General features: G+C 40.1%; 1 protein-coding gene across 1 annotated transcript; it reads right to left on the bottom strand.

The window, feature by feature from the left end:
- On the bottom strand, window positions 1–26383 carry spag9a (sperm associated antigen 9a). Its single transcript, XM_034143355.1, is given in 33 exon segments — window positions 1–2115; window positions 2841–2935; window positions 2937–2979; window positions 3563–3739; window positions 4239–4352; window positions 4901–5072; window positions 5221–5369; window positions 5931–5998; window positions 6099–6179; window positions 6826–6939; window positions 7551–7761; window positions 8292–8507; window positions 8953–9133; window positions 9244–9354; window positions 9451–9540; window positions 10350–10479; window positions 10803–10967; window positions 12301–12357; window positions 12725–12855; window positions 13293–13344; window positions 13484–13636; window positions 13742–13799; window positions 14568–14579; window positions 15177–15242; window positions 15245–15297; window positions 15387–15480; window positions 15691–15820; window positions 17021–17107; window positions 19088–19232; window positions 20267–20355; window positions 20455–20525; window positions 22610–22730; window positions 25903–26383. Coding segments are annotated over 33 exon segments (3855 nt in total). The 5' UTR covers window positions 26203–26383; the 3' UTR covers window positions 1–1996.
- Window positions 26384–26939: the final 556 nt, after the last annotated feature.

Here is a 26939-nt window from a genome sequence, read left to right as displayed (position 1 = left end):
TGTCTCCATGAAACTGAGTTTAATAGATTGTTAAAAATAAGGCTATGATGCTGTTTTAGCAAACATTGACCAGGAGGAATCACTGTTATGGCGTCCAGAGAGGCACCAGGTTAGTGTGACCAGTCTCTGGAGTATTACAGATGGACAAACAGTGAGCACACATACACCGCACATTTCAAAATCAAACACACACACTGGAAATTGTGTCCTGCGTTCAAACTCCTACATGTACACATGTAATGTACACACAAACACACACCCCACCCAAAACGGTGGCAATAAACAGACTGAGCTGAAAACATAGCAGTGTCCTCTTTTAAAATAATACACAAAAAACAAAACATGCATAGTACATGAATCTTGATCGGAAAACTATTGTTTGCACACTTTATGTCATGGTTTGTCAAAAATGTCCAACATGATTACATTGATAATGTTTATTTGTCCATTATTAACAATCACTCAAACCCATCTGACTATTATTTTTTACAATAGCCTATTTTGCTCATGTAGAAAGTTACATTCTGAACCAAGGTAGGCTCGTCAACAAAGGAAATAAATACTGGAATGGCAACAACAAAATAGAAAGTTACTATTTTAAAATGGACTGAAGACCTATCTTGGTCCAACTTAAGATATAAAAACAAATTAAAACACCTGCTTAATATTGACATCTTGCAAATAAAAGTGTCTTACGCATTAATACAAAACACAAACAATGAATTGCCTTCCAGTCCTTCAAATGCATTTGTAACAAAACAAGGAATGATGAAGCAATCAGGAAGTCTCCCTTTAGTGCTGTGCGCATGTCCGTTAGAAGGTGCCACACAAAAAATGTTTAGTCAGATTTCATTATTCAAGCTTATTTCCCAGTAAAATGACACCCTGAAAACACACCCTTAAATTATTGAATACGTTTTAGGTTGGAATGATGAATAAAATAATAAGTCAGTTTCACGGTGCTTCTTCTTTCGTCCTTTGGGTACTGGGGTGCTACAAGTTTTTACATTTGTTTCCTTCACATGATTAGAACATAGTGGTTTATAGAGTACAAAACTATGAGTGTTCTTCCAAACATCAACTTACATTTTAAAGTGCCAATGAGTTGAAGCACCAAGCTGGTGGCACGGACAGATTTTCCCTAACACGACAAACAGGAGTATAGTTTGAAATGGTTTCCCCCATGCAGGCTAATGCTAACCTGCGCTACAGTGAGATGGTTATTGTTTTCAGTAGCAGTGCCCAAACTGCTAAGACATTATTTAGGTGATTAAAAACAAACCAGTGGCCAATAGGACTTGGTTTCATTCAATATTAATACGACCTCTCAAGATGTTTAAGCACTTTTGCTGACCAAAAGCACATTTAATTTACCACTGGTACGTGCAGGCTGCTTTCTAGTAATCACAGTAGAGTAATCAGCCTTAGAAAACACACCTTGAAGGGAACATATTTTGACGCCCAGCCGTAATGGTTAAGATAATAAAAATGCTCATTGAATGCATACACACACACACACCTGAAGCTCACACAGACAATGTTTTACAAATGTAAAATTCTATGTGTTCAATATAAAATATACTTCAGTTCAACTTTCTTCTCCCTTTTTTTTTTTAAAGCGCTTTTCCCTTTTACTTTCCATATCGATCCCTTTTTTAACATTTTGGAAACAACCAACTTCCATTCATTACCTGATCAAACTATGCTCACCGCTTTCTTTGCGCCAACTCAGCTTTTTCCCAGGGTGCACCGGCTTTTCCAACACGCGACCCAGCAGCAGGGAACACTCGGACGGATTCCTTAAGTTAACACCTCACCACAACTCATTCAAATTCATAAAGAATAAACTGTACAAAACATGGACTAAAAATATTTTTTTTTACAAAGTATTCAACTACTCAGGCATTAAAAACAATCAGTAATATCAAATTAAAAACTTGGAGGAGGACATGCAGGGGTTCGGTGGCCGGCCCAACAGTCTGTGATTATTATTTCTTCAATCGTGAGAGTTTGACACCTGCCAGACGATGAGGTGGCTCCGCTCGACCTTGGTGGGCGGAGACTGCTGACTGGCTGCTGGCTCTGATAAACCGTCCAACTCCCCGCCTTCATCACCTAGAGGGGAGGAGGACGATGTGTCAATCAAACGGCATAACAGTGGAGATGTGTAGTCTCTACAGTATGCACCAGCTAAATTAGCTTTAAAGGTCCCCTATTATACTGTTTTTCATCAATATATTATAGGTCTCAGATATATACAAAACATGTCTCTGAAGTGTTTGGCTCCAAACACCAAACAGATCATGCATTGCAGCATCCCATAATCCCCTCTGTTTCAGCCCTGTTTCAAAAGTGCTGATTCTCTGTCTGTTACTTTAGATGAAAATAAGGAGCCACTCCCAACGCCCCTCTGTGAGATATTTGGTTAAAAAGAACACAATGGTGCTCTAGGGGGAGATTCAGGTGATAAGGTGGGGGGGGGGTTACCTTGGTTGGTGATTGGCTAATGGTTACACAAGCCAAATAATCGTTATGACATGGCCAAAATCTGATCAGCTCATTTTCAGACAGGTTTTTATATAAATGGATCAGGATAAAAAGTGAGAGAATCTTTTTTCTGGAAACTTTCAGAATCTCTTTACACAGAGGGGACACATGTTGATGTATAAAAGACATGAAAAAGTGGATTTTTCATAATAGGTGACCTTTAAGTCAGAAAGTAGTCGTAGTAGTAAACATTATTGTTAAAGTAGATTCTGATACAACCGTTAATATTTAGGATTAAACCAAAAGGAAATGCAACTTGTGTATACACTTCGTTAATGCTGTGACATACTCACCCATTCTGAAGTCAATGTACCCTTCTCCTCCACTCATCACTAGGAAGGTTTTGGGCTCAGAGGTTGCTGTGTCTGAGGATTCAGAGGGGGGGGTCATCAGAGCCCGAATCTGCACTGCCGGGAGGGGGCATCGCCTGACCTGTGACACAAAAACAAAAATAATTACATTAATAAAAAAGACATTAAAGTAAGTTATCTTTTTACAGTAATGAGGAATCTATAATCACAAAGCAGCTGCCATTTTTACAACATAAACAACATAAACATTGACAGGATAATTTGCATTATAAAGATGTTTATATGCTGGAATTGATCAACTGTCTTCATGATCAATTCATGTGCATATTTTCTTGTTTAATCATATGAAATGTCAAAGTAGCTAAAAAAAAACACATCCATGAAAACGTCTTCAAATGTCTTGTTTGATCCAAAAGTGCAAAACCCATAGATATTTAATGTGCAATGTTATAAAACACAAATGATTAAAAGGTGAGAAGCTGCAACGAACAGTTTTGCTTGCACACATTTACCATTATAAAAAAATAGTTGCATAACAGATTTTATTTGTATTTATTTATCGATGCAGCTCCACAAATATAAATAAACTGCCTATTGGTTTGTAAGATCTTATCTGATGCACATTGCGGGCAATTTTCAATGGTTTATGGTTAATAATTATGCAGTGTTGTTCACAGTTTCTGTCACTTGCACTTGTTGCTTACCTGGCACGGTGACAAAGAACTTGACAGCATCTCGGTGTCCGTGGAAACACAGCTGGGCGTGAGCCATGGAGCAGTATGGCACACAGCTGCCCTGCACGGCACCGTCTGAACCGTCATCACTGTAAACCCGCACAGCACTGCCGGGACGATTTGGCACTATTCCCATTGTCTTATTGGCTGCAGGATACGAAGGATATTATTTTATTATATATAATACAAGAAGGACATATGTGGGAGGAAGCACAAACACACACACTCACACTCACATAGACATATTTATCGTGACACTGACTTCCTATCCTTAAAACAAGACAAAGCAGAGATGTGAGCAGAGCTGCTTGTAGGTTTGTGTCAATGTGCTGTCATTGTTCTATAAGCATAAGCAAACTAGCACACTGCTAGCCACATCTTTTCATTGTTACATTTTGCCAAAACTTAAAATTAATTAAAAAGAAGAGCTTTGTCTCAAAATATCAAAGTCAAACATCATTTGGAAGAAAAGAGAAAACAAGTTCTTTAAAAGAAAGGGATATTTAGTCGAACTGCACAGGAAGTCCAGTTCATAAAGCCCACACGTGTATTCAGTAAATACTTATACCTATTTGAACATTAACTCTAAAACAAATCCTTCTGAAAACTAAGGGCGACTTGAGTGGGTGGTGCAAGTGTGCGATACCTTCAGACAGCGGGATGGAGACGATGACGCCGTTTCCTGTTCCCACCCAGAGCCGGCTGCAGGACACCATCAGAGCTGTGATCCTCACAAAGGAGAAGCCCAGTTTACCCGTACCTGCAACACACACACTTATTTGTTGTTTCACTCCATGTGATCTTGAGGAAAGAATTCTGTATGTACCTGAAATATACATATGCTGCTTTCTAAAGACGTTACTAGTTGTTAAGCTTTTTATTAGCAACCCCCCACTTTAAATGTTCTTTTAGTCTTTATTATTTACCCACCTTTATATTGTTTTATTGGTTTTATAGGTCTTAATCTTTTTATTTGTATTTCTGTTGTACCTATATGTTCACTTTGTTTTACTTTGAATTTTTTATATTGTTGCATCGACTCAGTTGTCTTGTGTCTTATATCTGTCAGAGAGAAACCATTATTTATTTATTTTAATATCATACATTTTACCTCCTTGTGTCTATTAACCTGATCAAATGTTATATTTTGCTGCATGTACCTGTAAAGTTCTTAACAAATAATCTGAGGGGGATCTGACATAACTTGTGATGTGTCATTTTGTAAAGCACTTAGAGCTGCATGTGTTGTATGAAATGTGCTATATAAATAAAGCTTTATTATTATTAAGCAGAATGAATTGTGCGTACCCAACATCTTGCTGACGTAGGGCTCGATGTCCACGTCCTGGAGGTGCTGGTAGGTGTGGGCGTGAAACAAGCGTAGCGTTGAATCCAGTCGGATGGACACCCAGATACCGTCCCCCACCCAGGCCAGCTGCCGCACCTGACTCTCCTTACGAGGATGGGCGCCAAATGACTTCTGCTCAGACACGACAGAATGAGAATGTGTCGTTATATGTAGGATTGGATTTCTGATTTATGTCACTATAAAACATATTTTAGATGAAAGTAACATTACACAATATTCTGTTTTGAGTGAGATTTAAGTAATATATTGACAGCTGTACCTCTATCCTCATGGCCTTGGGCTGGATGATGTAGATCTTGTTCCTGTAGCCGCACCACACCTTGTCGTAGACCACCGTCATGCAGCGGATAGAGTGGTGTGGCCGGCCCAGGTCCAACAGGTGGTAGTTGGTTAAATCCCACTGACCGTCTGCGTGGGAGGAACACAAACACTTTATGATCTTTGGTGCATAACATCAGAAGATAAAACCTAATATCTTCAAAAGTGTAAATACTGTTTTAAAAACTGTGAAATGACTTCTTTAGGTATATATATATAAAACTTTTTTTTTTTTTTTTTTTTAAGAGTAGCACATGCCAGTTTTTAAAGTCAAGAAGACAAAAATCATTCACTGTCTTTTTGGCCGATAAACCGTTGGAATAAAAGTCATTTCTCCTCTTTGACGTTAAAAACTGTGATGCGCTGCCCTTTCAGATTTATTTTTTAGATTATGTTTACTGGACTTTGGGTTTAGCACTCCAACATGAATCCTATTGTTGAGGCTTAACCTCCTTTACCAAAAAAAACCTTCTGATTTGTCTTCTTCAAATTGCTGAAACTTAACAAATATTTACCAAACGATAGTAGAACTAACTGTGACAATATGGACCATGTATATTTATATCAACCTGAGAAGACTACAGGATATTCAAATGGTCATATTTCTGCATGTTGTCTGTGAAAACAAAGGGCGCTAACCCACAGACTCACCGATGCTTCTGTGGAAAATTGCTAATGTCCCGTCAGCCAGAGCCACCAGGACTCTCCCTTTAACATGCCTGTACAAAGAGAGGAACAAACCATGTTCACACACTTTTTCCTGTTTGTATGAATTTATCTTTGGTGTGTTTGTCTTTGAAAAACTACACGTGTACTCACACTATGCTGAGGATGGAGTCTTTCAGCTTGATGGCATGGAGACACTTCCTCCATCGAGCCACAGCCGAGTGCACATACAGACTGAGGAGGGAAGAGACAGGGAGATACCAAAGGCTGATCAGAGGGCTGTAATGGCTCATGAGGAGTGGATTTATTGAACTCAATTGTAAAAATAGAGCTGGAAGTATGACTGTATGGACACATTTTCCAAAAAAACAACAATAACTGGACTAAAACAAGCCTGATCTTCAGTCACATATTAAAAAAGCACTGTTAATGTTCACTAAAACAAGCACTCGTAATATTTGTTGTGTGAGCGCCCGCCTTATATTTGGCCACTGCCCTCTATTATCTTTTTATTTTTATTTCTGTTGTACCTATATGTTCACTTTGTTTTATGGGGTTTTATATCGTTGCATCGATTCAGTTTTGTGTCTTATCTGTCGGAGAGAAATCTGTATTTATTTAATTTTTATTTATTTGTATTATCATACCTTTCACCTCCTTGTGTCTATTAACCTGTTCAGATGTTATATTTTCTGCATGTACCTTTAAAGTTCTTAACACATAATCTGAGGGGAATTTCTTGTTGTTTCTTTTTAACTTGTGATGTGTCATTTTGTAAAGCACTTTGAGCTGTATGTGTTGTATGAAAAGTGCTATATAAATAAAGCATTATTATTATTATTATTATTATTATTATAATAGTGTCTGCTCTACTGCTCACCATCCGTTCTGAGCTCCCAGCCACATGGTGGGCAGGGCGCTGCTCATCCTCAGGACTTCCCCGTCTGACGGCTCCGATTCTTCTGGAAAGGATTCCCCGTCGTACCCGCAGCCCCTAGATCAGCAGGAAGAAGATGCACAAGTGTTTTCATTCATACAAAAATGTAACTATGTTTTTTATGCAGGAGTACAGACAAAAGAACAATGGCTGATTTTCCCAAAAACGTAGTTAGAGGGACAAGTATGGGCCAAGTAAGAACCAATTCAATAAATAGGGATGAAACATTGAATGTAAAACTATTGGCTATGGACTGCCAGTTAAGCATCAACTCTTATCAGAAGGTAAAAAAGTACTTTAAAGGCTCGTTAATAATTAAGGAATGTAGCTGATTCTGTTTTTGAGGCTTTGTTTGAACTGTAGAATCAAGTGTTCAAATCATAAAGGAAAGCGATGTCTGGGCCACACTGGACGAGGAAGCACTTTACTTTGACGTTTACCTATAAACAATATGTTATACATTACATAAATAAAGTGATTCTGATAAATGATTAAAAAAAACTATGCATCCCATGCTTGCTGCTTGCCTATTCAAGCCTTTTGTTTGATCAAAAACCGTAGTGTCCTGACGTTTGTGATTGCTTTTAAATAAGGGACTTATAGCACAAATGTTGCCAGTTGAGTCTGACAGAGAGAGCGAGACTGGCAACAAGAACACTGCTGCTCACCTCTGTGAGTCGGCAGAGGGGGAGTCAGTGGGTCCCACCCCCAGTGGGTCGGTGAACACGTGCTCGGTGTAGATTCCCGGCTGGTTTTGATCCGCTTCCTGCTCCTCCTCTCCTTCTTCGCCCACACCAGTGTTAGCCTCCGTGGCTTCTGTTGCCTCTTCTGCAGCGGGAACGCCGTCTTCTGCTGGACTCGTCTCTCGTGACAGCTCAACTGTGGGCATAGTGGGTAAATCAGATGTCAAACAAATAATACAGGAAGGTTTGAGTCAGAAATTCCCCCTGGTATAATATATTTTTATCATGTATTTTTGTATTTAGCTATGAGCATGTTCACAGGAGTAAATCACAGGCTACATCTACAGCACTATAGCTTCAGTAATTAATATTCTATGAGATAAAACTGTGATATCAGCATGAAATAAGAATATTTGGGGGAAAACAAATGATTCAAAACAAGGTAGAATACATAGAATATCATCACACAACTAGCATAGAGAGGTAACAAAATATAAAGAACAATATCCCATTATTCTTTACGGGAATTATCATTCAAATGGAGTTGGAATTTTGAATATTATCAGAAGTTTCTGAATTATCCAAAGTTTATCTATTAATTTAACTAGCACTGTGATACTGCCCCCTTGTGGATCCTTACATTGTTGCTGTTGGCCCCCTATAGTGTTTGATGCAAGCAGTAAAACAATTAAGGACCCTCTTTACCCAAGCATTGTTTTTAATTACCTGAGCTAGAGATGCCGCTGTGTTCGGCCGGCTGGTCGGAGACGCCTACGCTGGCCGTCTGCGGGATGGCGGTGGTCCCCTCTGTTGCCACGGCACCGTCGCTGCCCGCAGAGCCCACACTGGCCACGCTGCCGGCAAGAGACACCCTGTCACCCTGGACAGCCTCCGAGTCCTGAGGTACCTCCTCAGCTGCCGTATAGTCAGTCTCCAACACACCTGCAAACACAAAGGACCTCACAGTCAAATTACCTTTAGCATTACCTTAAACGTTGGGAATAATAATTTTCTCTCAATTTATTGAACATGTCAGAAACAAAACATACAACAATAATAATAATAATATATTTTTTTTCTTAAAAAAATAAATACATTCTCAAATAGTCTCTGTCATGTTCAACAGGGGCAACAAGAAGCTTAAAAAAACGTTTCTGGTCCTACCCCCTCTAGCGTACATTTTCCTTGTAAATAAAAGATTAGGTCATCGAATTTAAGGGCATGTTATGTTTTTATTGTTATTTTTGTATATCTCGTTGTTTTGTATAATGTGATTTTTGTATGGCTAGGTTTCTGTTGTAAGAAATATTTTGACCTCAATGGGACTAATTCATAAATGTTTAAAACAAAAAGGCAGAATAGATAAATAAGTAATCCCTCAGCCTACCTGGAACGCTGGCTATGCAGACGACGTGTGTGTTGCAGGCGTAGAAGCTGTCGAGCAGGTCAGAGGGCTGACTGGCATCCAGCACCATCACCTTGGTGGAGGAGTGGGTGCTGGTGCAGACCCACACCCGACTGGACGTCTCGTCCTGGAGGACCAGCTCCTTCTCCCCTTTCTCCGGATCCTTAAAGACAAACACTAAGATCAGCAAATAGACTCAACAGAATTGAAACCAAAATGTAAGAAAGATAGCTTTCTAAAGTAACGCCTCTTTCTTGGATCACCTACTCTTACCTTGCTCTCTTGCTCTAACTGGTCCAGGCTACTCTGAGAACCCTTTGTCTGCTTCACGAGCTCCGGTAACGTTCTCGCTCCGGACAAGTCGACCCCCGCAGCGCACCACAGCTGGGGAACAGAGACAGATACAAGTCAGGTTTCTTCAAGAAAAGGATACACAGTATTCTTCTTGTATTAAAGCTTTTAAGTTGTTGACTTTCGTACCTTCATAGAAGCATCTTTCTGATCCAGAGGTCTCAAGTATACTGGTACAGGCAATTTCATTTTGTTCTCCACTTGTCCACCATTTGCTACCTGTCAGGGTATAACAAGCACAGGCAAAGGGATGAGACTTTAAAACACATTATCACATACATTTTTTTTTTAAAACTGTGCAAGGACTAGCTCCTGGTTTAGTAGGAAGAGGCTCAGGGCAAAGATGGCTCGCACTGCAATGCACTTGACCTGTCTAAAACACAAAATCCCGTCTATTTAATCGTTATCAGTCATATCTAAAACGTCTTGGTATCAGAATGTATAAGTCACTTCCTGATTTCAAGGGGATGGTTTTTAAATAAGGTAGGGGCACTTTTTATTTTGTCTGAGGTTAGCCCAGTGTGGCAGACATCATTTACATTACATTACATTACATTTAGCTGACGCTTTTATCCAAAGCGACTTACAATTACCAATTACAGGGACATTCTCCCTGGAGTAACTAAAGGCTAAGTGCCTTACTCAGGGCACACTAGTGGTGGTGTTCCAGGTGGGATTTGAACTCACAACCTTCCGATCTTCAGCCCACCTCACTATCCATTAGACCACCACCACATTTACTGGCATTAACATGAACATAGAGCCCATATAGGGACAGAAAATAGAAACTACACATACATTCAAGAGTGTGAATTTAATGGACACAACAAATATTCCGACACATACTGTATGTCTAATCTTATAAAGGTGGAGCACCATCTGGTGGACAACTTAAATTAATGTTTCTTTTTTAAAGAAAGTGTAAAAACCTGAACCAAACCAAATCACGGTCTAGAATGACAATAATTATACAGTGAGGAAGAAAAGCCATAGATTGTGTGACTCATGTTCGAACTTTCATTTCCTACCTTGAATTTGCTGGGCAGGCTCCAGCCGTGTGCGGTGACTCGTCCATCCTCCTTCTGCATGTGGGCCTTGACCTGTCGGTACTGAGCTTTCTTCTGCTCTTTACGGGATGGAGAGCTGCACAGGTCCTTTCTACAAGAAGAGCAAAGATAGAGAAATGTCATTAGCTTACAGATGCTGTAGATACATGTGCATTATTGCAGACTTTTACGTGAAAATAATATTGTTAGAAATATATCTGGAATGAGTTATGAAGGACATCAAACCTATATTGCTTGCACTGCTTTAGAAATCTTAACTAATTGGAATGTAATCATTGATTTTCTATACCTTTTTAAGGTTTGTATTAATACACGCTTGACATATTGGGCCTTTTTCTGAATTTCCCTCAGCATGTTCAGTTCGATAAACTCCAAATGAAGCTGATCTACACATAACTCAGTTATTTGACTCACTCTTCATTGAGGAAGTCGAATGTCTTGGACTTTTCCGTGGGGAACTGGGAGAAGGTGCTGCTTCTCTTCACCATGCCGCCCGGGGCGTTGTACTTCATGATGGACTGGCACTCCACCTTCTTCATGGTGGGGGAACTGGAGGAGGAGCTAAACAGTCTGCTGAAGCTGCAGGTGGCAGAGTTACAGAAAGCCAAGAGCAGACAGGAGAGCAGGGACAAAGCAAGGAAGGGGGGGGGGTCACCAACCAACCAGACAACCAAGGAAGTGACACCAACATTTACTGTACAATGCATGCTGGGAGTTCTGGAATAATTAAACATTTCCCATCACATTTCACTGACTGTGAAATTATCAATGTTTTTTAGCACTAACCCAGTTGTTTCTTTAGCACCAAGTGTCACCAGTATCTTAAGTGTCAAAGTAGATAGATTCACTTTTAGCATGTATAATAAGCATGTGTAAATGCAAGTTTCAAATAAACAGGTAAACAAATCAAATTCATTTGTCAGTTTCCGAAAATGTCCAATTAATTATGTCATAATGAAAGTTGAATTATAGTTTCCACATCAACTATATAATGCAGAAATATCAAAACAATATAACAACACCAGGGCTGTCAATCGAGTAAAATATTGAATCCTGATCGATTGCATGAGGTCCATAGTTAACTCGCAAATGAATTGCACATATATTTGTTTCCGTTATAAATGTACCTTCAATTGATATTTTTTCCAAACTCTGTGAGTGGGGAAATCTGATCGCTTTATACAAAATGCATCCTTAAAAATATGTATTTCTACTGATAACAAACTGAGCACTGATGCTTCTCCATCAGTTTATGAAGGACAATTGAGCTGAAAGTAAAATCAAATAACACATGAGGTATTAACTGCTTGTTATATTTTCAACCAATATATTAATGATGTCAACTAAAATAAGCCGAGTAAAAGAAAGAGACTTAATGTGTTAGAAATCCCTTCTAATTAAAATGCATACTGATCTGCAGGTGACTTTGAACAGATCATGTACATGTATTCAGCCTGCTGCAGAGACTCGGTCCATCTGTAGCTCCCTATGAGCAGACAGAGTAGGAAAACATAAATAAAAAAAGGCACACAGCAGGCGGGAGGCAGGAAAGCCCGGGGGCACAAGGAGAGTCATGTCTGAGCAATGTTTGATAACAACAACTGATGCACTGCACGGAGAGAGAAAGTCATGGATAAAGACACATCAAAGTTGGATCCATTTGTAATGGAGGAGCAGTTCTGTGTCATGGGGGGGGGAGAAGAGAGGTTTGGCTGGGTGAATGTTTATTAAACCATCTTTACCTAATGCTGCCAATTCAACAGCACATCCCAGGAAGAGAGAAGGAAAATATATTTGAATAGTTGCACGAAAATATTAGAGGAGGTGTTGACCTCAACAGACTGTAAACAAATGAAAGCCCTGATCAAGATGGGTAAAGAAAGAAAGAAACATTCAACTTGGGAGGACTTACAACTGCCAGATGCTGGATTTCTTTTTTTCTGACAGTCCTGGATTTTCTCTCGAGGCCCTGGAGAAAAGACAAGATAATAACATGTTACCAAATGTCAGGGTCATTACACACACGTTGAGGGCGTCTGAAAAATAATGAAAATGTTTTGGCATGTTGCATGAGTCTTTTAATTCCTTCAAATATTATAATAATGTTTCATGATCATAGTGTCAGTTTGATAATTTATTGATTTGAGTGAATACAAAAGCAGACATTGTTTTCACAAAATGAGAAAAACTGTTTTAATGTGGTGAAAAGTAATTATGAGTGTAAGACACTTTACCACAGTCTAGCACAATCTGTGATCACACTCCAATAATAACCTTAGTGCAAACTATAATATCATGATGTACGTGTGTAAATGTGCAGGCTGTTGATTCTGTACCGGATCATCTCTGTCCACCGCACAGCTTCCTGCAGCTCCATCAGCCTCTCTTTGTACTGGTTCCTCTCCATCAGCACTCTGGCCATTTCCACTCTGGTGAAGCGCTTCCTCTGGGCGGTAGGTACATCACTCTGTGGCAAAACACGATAAAACCCACACGTGACCACGCAGAAACACATTTATCAACAAGGGATTACAATACATCTTGAACATCCGGTACAGACTCACTAAATGTTGCTATTTTATTTTATTCCTCCTTTATTTATTTATCCATCCTTTATTGATAGGGGGACCCTATGATTTAGACTTGAAACATTTCGGATTGTGTTTTTTTAGATGTGTGGTTCTACTGTATCTGTGATGCAATGAAACCATTTGTTTCATGACAAATGTAAGGTTAAGAGACATCACAGTGTTTTACTGGCATCTGAAGAATCTTATGCATGTTTTGATAATGATTTGGATAATATCCCGATGAATTAAGAACTGTTTTGCTGGGAACATCAAGGCCCCACGCCCAATAATATCTGTGATCGCAGACATTATTCTTTAATTGAAAAACACTCACGTCTTCCTCCTCTTTAGTTTTGCTTTTCACTTCCTCCACCTCCAGTCGTATTCTGGAAAACACCATTTATACAGGAAACGAATAAAGTAGGGAAAAATATCCAATTAAAGAATCCAGTTCTGTTCATTTACAATATACTTTAGCCCAGTTGTTACATGCTGATACTGGCTTCCTGCTGACTGTTGACCTACTTTTTGAGTTCCTCCTCCACCTCTCTGTTCTTGTCCTCCATCTTGGCCTTGGCCTGCAGCACAGCCTCCATCTCTCCCTGCAGCATCTCCTTCTCACAGGTCAACTCGTCCAGCTTCAGTATCAAGTCTTTGTTCACCACGTTCAGAGCATTCCTGGACACAAAAAAAACATTTTAATTCATGCGTAAAATACTTTCCACTTGTTCTAACAGGAACGATTGAGAAGATATCACATAAAAAAAAAGTGAATGTACTAACTTTGTCTCAAGCAGCTGTGAATTCTCCTGAATTAGATTTTCAACTTCCCGGCCCATACCTGAACAGAGATGATGATTTAGTTTGAGTTTTATTACATTAAAACAACAACTACATCAACGCTACGGATTAATATGCATCACTACAGATTATTTATACTAGGGTGGAAATCAAACAAGACACTACATAGTATGTGAAATATCTCCAAGTGAGATATTTGTCACTGTAGGTTTCACATCACACTAATCTACCACAAACACACAAACCCACAGCACATGTCACATGACTGACAGGAGAAGGATGGATAGAGTGGGTGGGGTCTTACCAATCAAACTAAGGTCTGAGAAAACCATGCAATCCAAGTCAGGCGGAAAGAGCAAGGAAGAGAGAGAGAGAGAGAGAGAGAGATGCGGATATAGTGTGAGACAGTGGGATGACCAAAATGAGGAAGGAGCCAGAGCTAAACGTGTAGCTCTTGACTCCACCAGCTAAAGATGCTGCTGGGTCTCTAAAGCTAGTTAGATAAGACATTTGCACAGAAGGAAAACAGGAAAACAAAGAGGGGCCAAAAAGATTTGAAACTGTAAAAAGAAAAGTTAGGCCTAAAAAGGAAGCATGGTACTCCATCATCCATGCACCAAACTGTCATTAGTAGGCTGCTAAAAACATGTAAACATCACATTACTGAACCAACTGTATGCATATTGTTGATCAACATAATCAAGAAGAAGCCTTGAGTAATGGATATGGCAGAAAGTGATTCATGAGTAGAGGCAAAAGGGACATTACACAGGTTTTAAACTATGGAAAGGTTTGAGGTCATACACACCAGAGTACTCCACTGGGTTTATGGACAAAAGCCAGAGGATGAGACACGGGAGAGAGAGAGGTGATGTTAACATGGGTAAATGGCTAACAATGCGTATAACAGCTGAACCAAAGCAAGTGGTGTAGCATTGTAGCAAACAGCAGGCGTTGGAGTAACAATGAGTTTTAAACTTGTACCATCAGGAGAGCAACAGCTGCTAGTCAAGCATAGAGTGCCGGTAAAAGTGCCTTATGGGTATGTTTCAGAATTATTCACAGTTATTATTCAGTTAATTTGTATGTAAAACATTTCATTAATTCAACAAATTAAACAGTTTTAAATGATTAATTTGAGAAAATGCCGGATGTCATATAATCTTTTCAACAAATCACCATGACATGAATCTTCACACAACATTCAAAACATTGAAAACTGTATAAAACTAATATATATTAAATACGCAAAAAACAGAGAAAGACATTCAATATAATTCAGTGATTTTAAAATACTTCATAAAGACTATACCACACAAAGCAGATTTATTGTTTATAGAGGATCTTACAGGATTGCTGCTGCAGGACTCCATTTCAATGCTGCTTTTTTCCAATGAAGATAGAATTTGTGACTCACCCAGCAGGTCGGCCCCATCATCCACATCCCCTATGAGTCCAGTGCCCGCTGACGACAGCTCTTCAACAGAGACTCTGTGTTTCGGTCAAACGCCAGGTTCTCAATCCCTTTAGTTGGAGTACTGGAAGAGCAGACGGAACAGGAGGTGATGTTATGCTACGTGCTAAAACTTTTCTTAAACCTGGCCAGACTGCGTGGTCTCTACACTACCTGCCGGGCTTGTATCCAATGAGATCCATGTCCAGCTCAGGGGTGGACTCGATGATGTCCTGCATATCTGAGCTGTCCTCGTTTTCAGGTAAACCTGCGAGACAAGGAAGAGAAAGTGTATGACCAAAACTCTGCAAAAACATGCACCAGGATCAGGATGTTTAGTAACAACAATATGTGATAAAAAACCCACTGTATGCCAAACCCCTATGTCGTAAAATATAGCGACCTAAATGAAGGCCACGAGACTAATGGATGACTAATGAGTGTGATTCTCTCACTAATGCATGATGTTTGACCCTACCCACTAATATGGAGCCGGTCCCCGGTGCAGCCTGCACCTCCATGTTCTTACTCTTCCCATCGGCCCGCTCCATGTCCGAAGCTGTTGCTGGTGTGGCTGACTTGGATCCGTTAAAGTCCAACAGCTCTTCCTGCAATAAAAAGAAGCTTAATAACAGGAAAAACACAGATAGCCATTCAAAGAGTCGGGTATAATGACACAGTGCCAAAACGTTTACAAAATAAAATACAAAAAACATTGAGAGAACAAAGATAACAACAGCATAACAACACAGTTTACGATCAGACATTGAATACAGGCGCTAAACACAAACTAGGGAAGGTAAGATGTTCACTACAGACGCTACATGCAGTGTTACACAAAACACAAGAGTCCAATTTCTCTCAGCTCTTACATTGTGAAGAGCATGAGCATTATAAGTATCTCAAGTAAAAATCTACCTCAAATCCCCTAAACACATTTTTTTTTTTTTTTTTGCGAAATTGGATCTTATGAAAACAATAGGAAGTTGAAAAATAAAAAGCTAAAGAACCATAAAACATTATAGACACAATTTAAAGTTGCATCAAAGTCAGATGCAGAGAGAAAACATTAGCAACACAGAGTTAGCACACAGACACAGACAAGGAAGAGCCCGCACACAGATTGCGCGCGGGGGGGGGGGGGGGGGGCTTCACACGATGTTAACTGAAATTAGAAATGACCACAATCATAGCTGTCTATCTAAATCTAGTACACAAAACAACACAAACCCACATAATACTTAACAACAGACGAGTAAACAGAAACAACTGAAATATAAATCCACTCATCAAAAGACCTAATGTTACACAAATACAGCGGTGACAGAAAAAGAAGACCATTTGAACGAATGACGCTATGTTATTGTACAATGAGTGATGTTACTGCTATGTGGAAGATCTGCATGAATGAAACAGAAATACAAAGAAGCATGTTTAATCTAAAAGTCATGCATTTAAAAGAAAAAAACGATATCAAAGACCAGATGCAACCATGCCGTTATTGATTTTAAAAGATTAACAATTAACCCATCTGTGACACAGCTGATGTTTTTTTGCAACAAGATTTTTTAAAAGACGTCATTGTGGCCTTCATACAGGGCATGGTTGCATGTGGCACCATCTAGCGCAGGTGGTCTGTGAAGTGAGGTTCTAAAAATGAACAAAGTGAGGCGACGCTTTTGAAATGATGAAACAGAATAGTGGGGGAGGGGGGGGGGGGGGGGGGACTACTGAAGCCCACACACACGCAAACACAGACGGCGTGCTGCTGCTGCCGCCGCTGGCACTTCCGCCGCTCATCCAACTACCTTGCAGTCGTGTGCCATTGAATTCTCCCAAGTAGAGTCCTGCGCACTCTTACCCTCCCTTTCCTTTGGGGGGTCGATAAAGTCCAACTGCTTTTGGGGGGGGGGGGAGAGTAAGAATGAAGCTCACGTGTGCAGAAGCAGTTCAGCAGAAATGCATACACCCCAAAGTGTGCATGTCTGTGGTGTGATTGGAACAGCACTATTGTGTGTGTGTGTGTGTGTGTGTGTGTGTGTGTGTGTGTGTGTGTGTGTGTGTGTGTGTGTACATTGGTAGGTCAAAGAGTAGATTGTCTAGTTAAGAATTAAAAGGAATAGAGCAATACATTTCATGTTACATTCAAATGGAATAAAAAAATGAATTAAAGCTAATTCATTAATTTTGTTAATAATTGTTTGCATATGATACCCCTTTAAAATACATATACTTTTAAAGTGTCCAAAGTTAACATTTGTAGAGCTGAAACAACTAGTTGATCAAGGTCCGTGATGTGAAACATTGGCTGGACAATTGGGTGTGATGTGCTAGTAGCAGCTAAAAAAGCTTTGAGCAGAGATGAGAAGCGGCTAAAGAGGTCTCACTTTATTTTCAAGCATTGACTCTTCAGCCCCAGCTGTCATTCATCAGATTTGGTGCAGGCTTTATACATTTGTTTTCACTCAAGCAGTAGTATTTGTAATGCCCATGACCTTTATACAAAGTTTGAGTGCAACTTTCATTGAAGTTGCTTTATCAATAAACCCTTAATGAGACAAAAAGCAGTGATTTAAAAACGATATAATAATGCCAGCTTTAATGGGATGTTCTTCCTTAAATGACGCATATTGTGGATGAAGATTAGATCATGGCTGGCATGCGAGCATAAACACCTCATTGACCTGTCGTCTCTTTAACTTGAAGCAACATCCATGTTGGTAAATAAGTATGACGTCTCTGTCTGCATAGTACAGCCACTCATGTTCAAAAGGCCGTTAACAATAAGCGTCCTGTAGCAGTGATTACATAAGAACTAATCACATCCCAGCTAGCCTTATTTCCCTCAGTGACTGGCTGCGAGCCATACAGCGGCATCACTCCCATCATGCATTGCGCCACAGAGCTGATGTCCCAGTTTTAACAAAGACTGTGCAGTGGGATGAAGTAACATTGTCACCCTCCAGGTTTTAACTGCCACAGATACAAACATAACACACACGTCAAATTGATTTCAAGTCCCAGTCACTGTATCCGTCAGAACATAACCATAATCACGTCTAAATAATGACTTGTTTCCGATAGTATTTAAGGCACTGCAACATGATCTGAAATCACTGAAAATAAACATCATTATCACACAGCTTGGTATCATAATTTACAACTGCATCAAGTAGATAATTGTATTTATTCTGTTTGTGAATATTCATGTGAAACATTTAATGATCTGCTCCGACTGCTACATCAAGAGAACAGACAAGCGTGCATATTCATCAATGGCTAAAGAGGAGGATGTCTAAAAACAGAGATGGCCTTGTCAGACGCCTACTGAAATACGCTTAAGCACGCCGGAGCCTTATCAAAGGCTCTCTATTTTTAAATGGATCCAAAGCCAAAACTGCTCTATATTCTAGCACTGGCAGGATGTCTTGAAATGCTCAGCTAAGAAAAAGGGATTATAACCCCCAGAGTATTCACCATATTCTTTACATGTTTGGTTTGTATGTTGCTCATTTTGATCAAACTGCTAAATGATGCCAGGGTTCAGGTAGTACTTAATATTAAGGGATGAAAAAATGTAATGCAAACTTTTTTTTTTTATTCAATATCATGATAGTTTAGAGAGGACAATCAGAATTCAACATCTCACCAGAAAGGAGGCAGATCTGATACCATGGACCACAGATAATGAGGAAGATACAGTAAATAATTTATCTTTCACTATACTAAACTGCATATCTGAAGCTCATTTGTGTTTTGGAATCCCTGCAGTTTTCAGGCTGCTCTCAACTAGTCTGATGCAGGCACTCCTTGCGGAAATGAGAAACACTAGAATAAGTCATAACCTTTGACCTATTGTGCGTCCACACACCCACCTTGAGGCTGGCGTTGGAGCGCGCTGGGTCGGTGAACTTCCAGCCCTCGGTGCCCGGGGTCTCTGCTCTGGCCTGCGGGTTGGGGGTCAGCACAGGCGCGCCGCCAGCAGACGGGAAGACGCACAAAGAAAGAGGCCGCTCTTTCCTGGAGGGACATTAGTGTTTTGATTTGCAGGTTGTTTTCTTTTACTGGTAAACTTAACTTTTTATAAACTTTAAAAAAAAGATATGTATACTGAAAATACTATAAAAGTTTAAAAAAAACTGCAACACTATTTAATGTAAAACTATGCTTTCTCCTGCTGGAACTAAACTGGAAAATTGGTACAAACTTATTCAATAGTGAAACATAATTTGAATTTGAGCGCCCCCAAAAATAAGTTCTACTATAAATTGACATTAACTTGTTCACAGGTCATGTGGTGAGCCATGACAGAAAGGGTTCATCCTGAAAAGCAGAGCATTTATTTTACAGAGCATTTATGAAAAAGATGTCCACGTCAACAACATTTTTTTTCAGATATTTCCAAGTTGGCACTTAAAGGTAGGGTAGGTAAGTTTGAGAAACCGGCTCGAGATCGCTAGAATTTGAAAATACACAACCGGAGAAAATCTGCCACTTCCTTACAGAGCCCCTCCTCCAACACACATGAACGCGCACATGACCAATGAGGGCACGAGATAAGTGTGTGCACAGATGGAAGGCTGACAGGCAGGTAGGCCATCCAGTTATTTTAGCCGGGCCGGCTAAAATGATTGGTCGTGCTTTTTACAGTATTACGGTTTCCACAGATGACATTTTTTTATGGATTTTTTGTCAAAGCACTTCAGATATTCATTGCTATCGGGATGTTAAGAGCATTCCATGGAATATAACAAAAAGTGTATCTCGAGCCGGTTTCTCAAACTTACCTACCCTACCTTTAACCAAGTGTCTGAAAACAAAACAAATAGCGAAGCATCACATCAGCTAAAGCCTCTTATCTTTTTGTAATTAAATTAAAAAAATGGATATGGTGATGCATCGTCAATGCAAAGTATTTTACAACTCCCACAACCAACTCTCTAATTGTATAACCGTCTTCATGAGGTTAGCAAGTATTTGACCGGTTAGCTTCCCCATCTCTACCATCCATCCCATATGAAGCTTAAAAACGTCAGTATCTGATGCGGTCTTACCTGACTCTGCCGACAGCGCTTGACTCTGAAGTCTCACTTATCTGCTGCAGTTTGATCCTCTCTACATGCTCCATATAGTTATGGATCATCTGCAGAAGTCAAAGCAAAGATCCAGAGGAAACAGTTGATGGAGGTGCTCAATAATTACAACTCGGCAACATTTATTTTCTTTCGTTCTTTGTCCTCACCTCTGTGTGTCGCTGGTGCAGGGAGTTGAATTCTTTCTTTAGCTCCAATTCCCGTTCTTCTAACCTGGCAACTGAGACAGAACACAACACAGCTCAGGATAGGGTGACTCATTTACAAGGCACATGACAAGGATCATACTTTGTCTAGGAACTATTGTTCAATAAAAGTAATACATCATTATCTTGTTTGTACACAAACCAAAAGTGTCATATGCCCCGTTTTAAAAAAGGGGTTATGTTTTCTTGCACAGTCATTTTGTGACGTGGCAGACCATTAAACCATTAAAACACAAAGTTTATACATGAGAAATAATGAGCTTGAGCTGATTTCCCCCTCTGTCCCCTATTTAGGCTAAATGAGGTTAGCCAGCTGCTAGCAGTAGCTTCAAATCTGCTGTACCATTGTAGTGCATTCAAAAGTGTGCATATCCCACTTGCAAAAGTCTGCTCTACCATGAAGGGACTGGGAAAGGCAGAGGGGGTAATCTTACTCAAATGGGTTTCAATGTTGGGCTCACTTGTGAAATGAAAAGAACCCTAATCCCTTATTAACTCGTCAGGTCTAGCCTAAGCCACGCGGAGAGCTACTGCGACAGTCGGATATACAGCATACAGGCTGGATACTATCAATTACAGCAGCTGAAGCTTCTGCACGTCGTGTGATGATGTTTTGCCTGTGTGTGTATTTTGGCATTACCCCGGGATGGAGACATGCATTGAAGTGAAGTAAGGAAGGATTTACACAGTGGAGGCTAATCCCTCCTGTGTGTTCGCATTAGTGCTTTGCACGTTTGACAAATCACTGAGTGGAGAAGCTGAATGTGCAGCTGAACATTAAGCCAATGATATTGATTTAATGAATAATTAATTTACCCTAAAAAGCTGTTTAACACTGAAAGATGTTTCGATTCGTAATACAAGTCCATAGAAAAGCCAACAGTGTGATTTCCCTGATTATCCATGAAAGTCCATTTAACCTGATGTTACACATCTTCTGGGAAGCCAAAAGGGTGAGATGTGTATCTATGTCTAAATCTTCCTCATCAGATTATTTAATGCTTTTTACTTGGTCAGAGGATAACATGATGAAGCGTTACTGCTGTCTCATCAACCATTAAAAGGGCCTCACTGTGATTCAATTCATCTTTTATACAAAGCAGCGTCCTATATCTCAAAATAACTCGTCAACATCAGGCACAATCTCTGATCTCACGGAACAGATAATGATACAAATTGAGATTGTGCCCAATGGGAGTGCAGAACAACATGAATATAACTACTGATTCCAAAAAAACTAAACTGGTAAATGATTGGTCTTTTCTGTGCCTATAAAATCTGAGCTATAGTGTAATTGTCCGTCATCAGATGTGGACTCTGTCCTCGATGCCTCAGGACGCACGAAGCTGACGTGCTGCACCATACAGTAATGAATGATTGACTATTCAATGGGAGTGGCAGAGGGTGGATTGAGCACTTCTTTTTCAGAACAGACAAACCCTCAGCTACTTATGGCTGCTCTGCTTAACAATGGAAGAACTTAATGCTGGCATTTCCTTCACTTCAACAGCTTTGTGTGAAAAAACACACATTTTTAAGCAGCTTTTTGTGTCGCTCTGTCACTAGACACTGGACTGACCGGTCATTGTGTGAATCCACTCTTTCTAAGAAGACATATTGTATGAGCCAATCACTTTGCCACCATTCCTTAATCTACCAATAAGATGGGCGGTAATGCACTGTGACATTAGGAGGACTTGAATAACAGAAATCCTATAATCCCATAACTGTTACACTTGCAAAGAGGGAGAGTGTGAATACGTACAGTTGCATAAGTGTATGTGTATGTGTATGTATGTGTGTGTGTGTGTGTGTGTATGCAGAGAGAGGAAGTAATCATAACAAGCCATGTGAAATATCAAATAAAGAGAGTAAAGAAAACCTCAAAAGCAGAGGGGAGAAATGAAAAGACTTGTACATGGGAACACACGGATAAACAACAACATCATACTGAGAACGTTTATTTTTATAGCAAGGAATTAAATGTTTCTTCAATGGAGAACAGTGGTTGTATTGAGAGCTATATGGTATTTTATAAATCATCGAATTGAATGTGCAGGGAAATGTAGCTGTGTGTGTGCGTTGTGTTTGTGCTTACTCTGGTCTGCGTAGTTTTTGATCTTGAGTTCCAGTTGCCGCGAGTGGGACTCCATTCTGTCCACGCGGTTCTGCAGGTCTTTCTTATCCTGTTCATGAGTGTCCTCAAACTCAATGAACTTCTGCTCAGAGACGCACACAGAAACACAAACACACAGAGCATGGTCAGATTCATTGGCACCAAACTGGAAACCCAAAATCAAAATGCATTTGTTTTAATTAGGCTTTTTGGAGTTTTTCTTTTCCTGTAGTGTTTTATATAGGTTTTGGTGCATGGAAATGGCTATAATCCCAAGGTTTCCTACAGAGGGACTTTCTCTCCCACACACCTAGCTTGCAGTGGTTTACTCCTCAACAAAGTGACAGTGTTACCTTAAAAAAACTGGGAAGTTTTGATAAACATTTTCAACTTATTTTTGACATTTGCTTAAAATTATTGATGGATAAAGAACAATCAGCAAATTCATCAATAATAAGAAATAATAGCATTAGACACAGTGCATGACATCATTTCCCAGATGACATGTGTCACTGTGACATCATTTTCACAACATGTAGGCTACCATTGTAGTGGTGGATGTAAAGAAATGTCTGGTTTGGCATTAAAACAGAAAGGATCTAGATTTATCCGTTCATCCGGAAATTCCAGCTCCTTTGTGTTTCCTTCCGGTGTTTATGTGTCAGCGTCCACATCCTGTCCCTTTGGGAAAGCCAGGGTCCTAACAGGACTGCCCTCTCCCTCTTGACACGTTGTCCTACTGTAGGTTACATTACAATGTTATACTAAGCTCAAGATTAAAGTGATCTTCTTCATAATAATGTATTAATGTTTGCTGATTAACAATGTATTTATATGCAGCAAATCTCATCAGTGGCAATCCCCATAGTCATAAAGTGATGATTGATGGTTTAGATAACGTATATTACAAAAGAAACCAGCGACAAAGCAGGTTTGGAAGCAATGGCAAACTAGAAAAGGCTGTGAATTACTTTTAATGTTATGAAGGATGCTTCAGACTTTATTAAATGTAATGTCAGTCATTAATAAAAATAAGTAATTTGCAATGTTTCATTTCATGTCTATGTCTCGAAATTACAATGGAGACTAATGGAAACAGGAGAGCAATAACAACAGAGCGGAATGAGAGGTTGAAAATGTTGTCTTTTTTATGTCTGTGTGAAATCTATGAGACAAAAGCCATGAATGGTCAAGAAGGTTTTGAAGAATCAATCAATCTGATGTGGAGTCAGCCTCCTAAAGAGTAAGGGGACACCCTACACTACACTACTCTGGAAATGTGACCGGGTCAGCCTGAGACACCAGCATTTGACACTCAAACCAAGGCAAAAAAAAAGGGGAAAGGAATCAAAATGCAAGTTCCCTTTCTGCTTGTTTCTGACAAAGGATCACTTGACCTGGAAGTAATATCTCCAACAGGCTCAGCCTATCCCTGCTCGCTCCTGCTCAGGGGAGTGGTCAAACAGTCTTTCGCAGGACAACCCCCTCAACACTGTGCATATATATTTGACATGGTTACTATAACAAACGATGATGCGGTAGTAGTGGTATTCTGCATGTGTATGAGTGTTTGTGTCCATGGCTGTCACACTGCTTCAGTGTCACTGTGTGTGTGTGAAGGGGCCTATGTGTCCATAACATACAAGAGCAAAGCAAGCAGGAACAGAAGGTCTGAGTCATATCACATTTTCCTTTGACATAAGGGCTAGGAGACAGATTCACACATGTAAATCACACGAATGTGGGCATTGTTGCAGTCAAAACACAAGAAGCCAGACACACACACACACACACACACAAATTCCCCTTTTTATTTAGCCTTTTGCTACAAAATACACCCATTTAGATGGAAGGTGTTCCACATCATAACGTGTGAGTAGCAGAAGATGCTGACGTGATTTCATATTTGTAACAGTTGCATAATGTCTTACGTGGCTGAGGAGTACGAATAAATAACAATCTGGTATCATCTCCGCTTGGGTTTAGGAAAGTACACATTAATAACAGAAAGAATGACGGAAGAAATGAAGTTTGAAAGATTTGAGGCATTTATGGTGAATCTAATGAGACAAGCTATGAAGTTGATTCAGATCCAACGTTTTATGAACCTTTAACCACACTAAGGACTAAAAGGCAGGTGAGCCTCTCCTGCATTAAATCAGAGCTATTTTTATATCATGTTTTTTTCTATATTAAGTCTCTCAACTTTATGGGAGTGTTATATTCCTTTAAGTAAGGGAAACTGATCTATTAATATTTTTCCGCCATTAACCTGTTAAAGCAAGTTTGACTGGGTTCTGTAACTGTCTCCTGCCCTAGAGGCAATTGGAGCACAGTGACCAGCTTTGATGGTAGATGCAACATTATCCTGAATACACTCTTGTGTTCACTGTGAAGTGTTCTGCCTGATATGGGCGGATGCTGTGTGAGGTAGAGAGATAGTCTATCAATCGGATAGTCTGTGTTTCATCCTGCAGTCAACATGTCGATGTGTCCTTGGGCAGTATACTTCACCCCAAGTTGCTCCAGATGACATGGTGTGTGAATGTGTGTGAAAGTTTCCCTGAGCAGGTTGCACCTTGTATGGCAGCCTGTACCACTGTATGAATGAGTCTGTGAATGCTGATTTAAGTGCTTTGAGGAGACGCAAAGACACTGGAAAAGCGTTTTATAAATGCAGTCCGTTTGCCATGTATGATTGAGTGATCATGTAGGTGATATGGCTAAAGTGTTTTACACAGGGATGAACAGTGGACATGGTGACCTAGTAGTGCAGAGTGCTGGTAGTGGAGGTTATATGCTCATCATAAGGGTATAGCTTGGGTGAAGCACTTTCTATTACAAGCAAATATCTCATCATTGTGACTGCTTGTCTGTCTGTATCATCTTGTCCCCGTATGGTTTTTTACTTATGTTATGAGACAGAAATGCTCCAAAAAGCTGAGTCACATCATCTGCCGTTGCCAGGGTCTCACAGGCTTTACTTCACTCTCTGATGCAAAATGCGAGCTGGTGGTTAAATATGTATTTGAAAGAGAGGGGATTAACTGAAGGATGAACTCCCATCCCATGACACACAGCTAATACAAAGACGGGGCCATTTAAGCTAGCCATGACACTGCCTTGTTTACATCACCGTGTCAGGACGGTGGGGATGCTGCCAGGCCACGTGTATACGGTGAATTAATCCAGGGATGCAGGGAGGGACAAACACCTGAAGCAGCCCCCGTTTCCTCCCCTTAAGGGTCGTTTTTCCCCAGCTCCATTCAACTCACCTCCTCTGCATGTTTCCTCAGCGCTTTCTCCCGCTCGTACTGTGTGATGAGCTGCTCGTTGTCCTCCTTCAGCAGCTCCAGCTCCACTTCGTGCTCCTGGTTCTCCGCGAACACCGAGTCCAGGTTCTCCAGCACGGCCACCACCAGCGGCATGAGCTCCTTCACCACGTCCTCGTCGTATTTACCGATGAGCCTCTCGAACTCGCGGTAGATGGAGTTGGCCAGGCCCGACACCCGCTCAGACATCACCGCTGATGTCCCCGGGTCGTCCTGGTACACAACTCCGTCTTCCAGCTCCATTTTAGTCCTCTCTCTTTCAGCAAACTGCACCAATATGGGCTATTCCGCCTTACCCCGCCACTATGAATAATGTTATCCACCTTATTGAAAGCAGCGTTTCTTTAGATACAAATTGAGGACATTATACACGGCTGGACGATGTAAAATAGGCTACGTGGATTTCTTCCTATTTTCCCCTCACTTGTCCCATGCTGCTTTCAAATGCTCCTCAAAAGCTTTTATTTCGCAGTTTTACTGGAAAACCGATATCACAAGGCAAATTATAAATCTCTAAAGTGATATAAATATCATTTTTGTATTGTATTCTGGTAGTAACATATACACATCTTATACTAATATGTAATAGTAATGTTGTAATCATGACGGTTTTTGGTGCAACACTAACAAAACAAACAGGAGACTTGTCAGACGTGTTTTTTAATAAGTATAAGTAGCCTGATATGTTATATTTCAGATTGCATTTATAATTGAACACAGGATAACATATGCATGATCAGCTGGGATCTTGTAAAGAATCAAGAGCTGTTCCTTGTTGGAAACTCGTATATTTTTCATCCAGATATCAAGATTTCCGACGGTACATGAAGCCACCATCACAACAGCTGAGTCGTTGAACAGATCACGTGACGACGTCACGTCATGCTAACGTGATTACTATTTGACACAAACGTGATCTTTTTTCTTTGCATAGGCCTACTTTTTATTTTCATTGATACATACCTTCAAATGTCCTCACT

This window comes from Trematomus bernacchii, unplaced genomic scaffold, assembly GCF_902827165.1.
Source record: "Trematomus bernacchii unplaced genomic scaffold, fTreBer1.1, whole genome shotgun sequence".
NCBI classification, from domain to species: Eukaryota; Metazoa; Chordata; class Actinopteri; order Perciformes; family Nototheniidae; genus Trematomus; species Trematomus bernacchii.
Note: the sequence above shows the minus strand (reverse complement) of the source record. Positions and strands in the feature narration are given on the sequence as shown.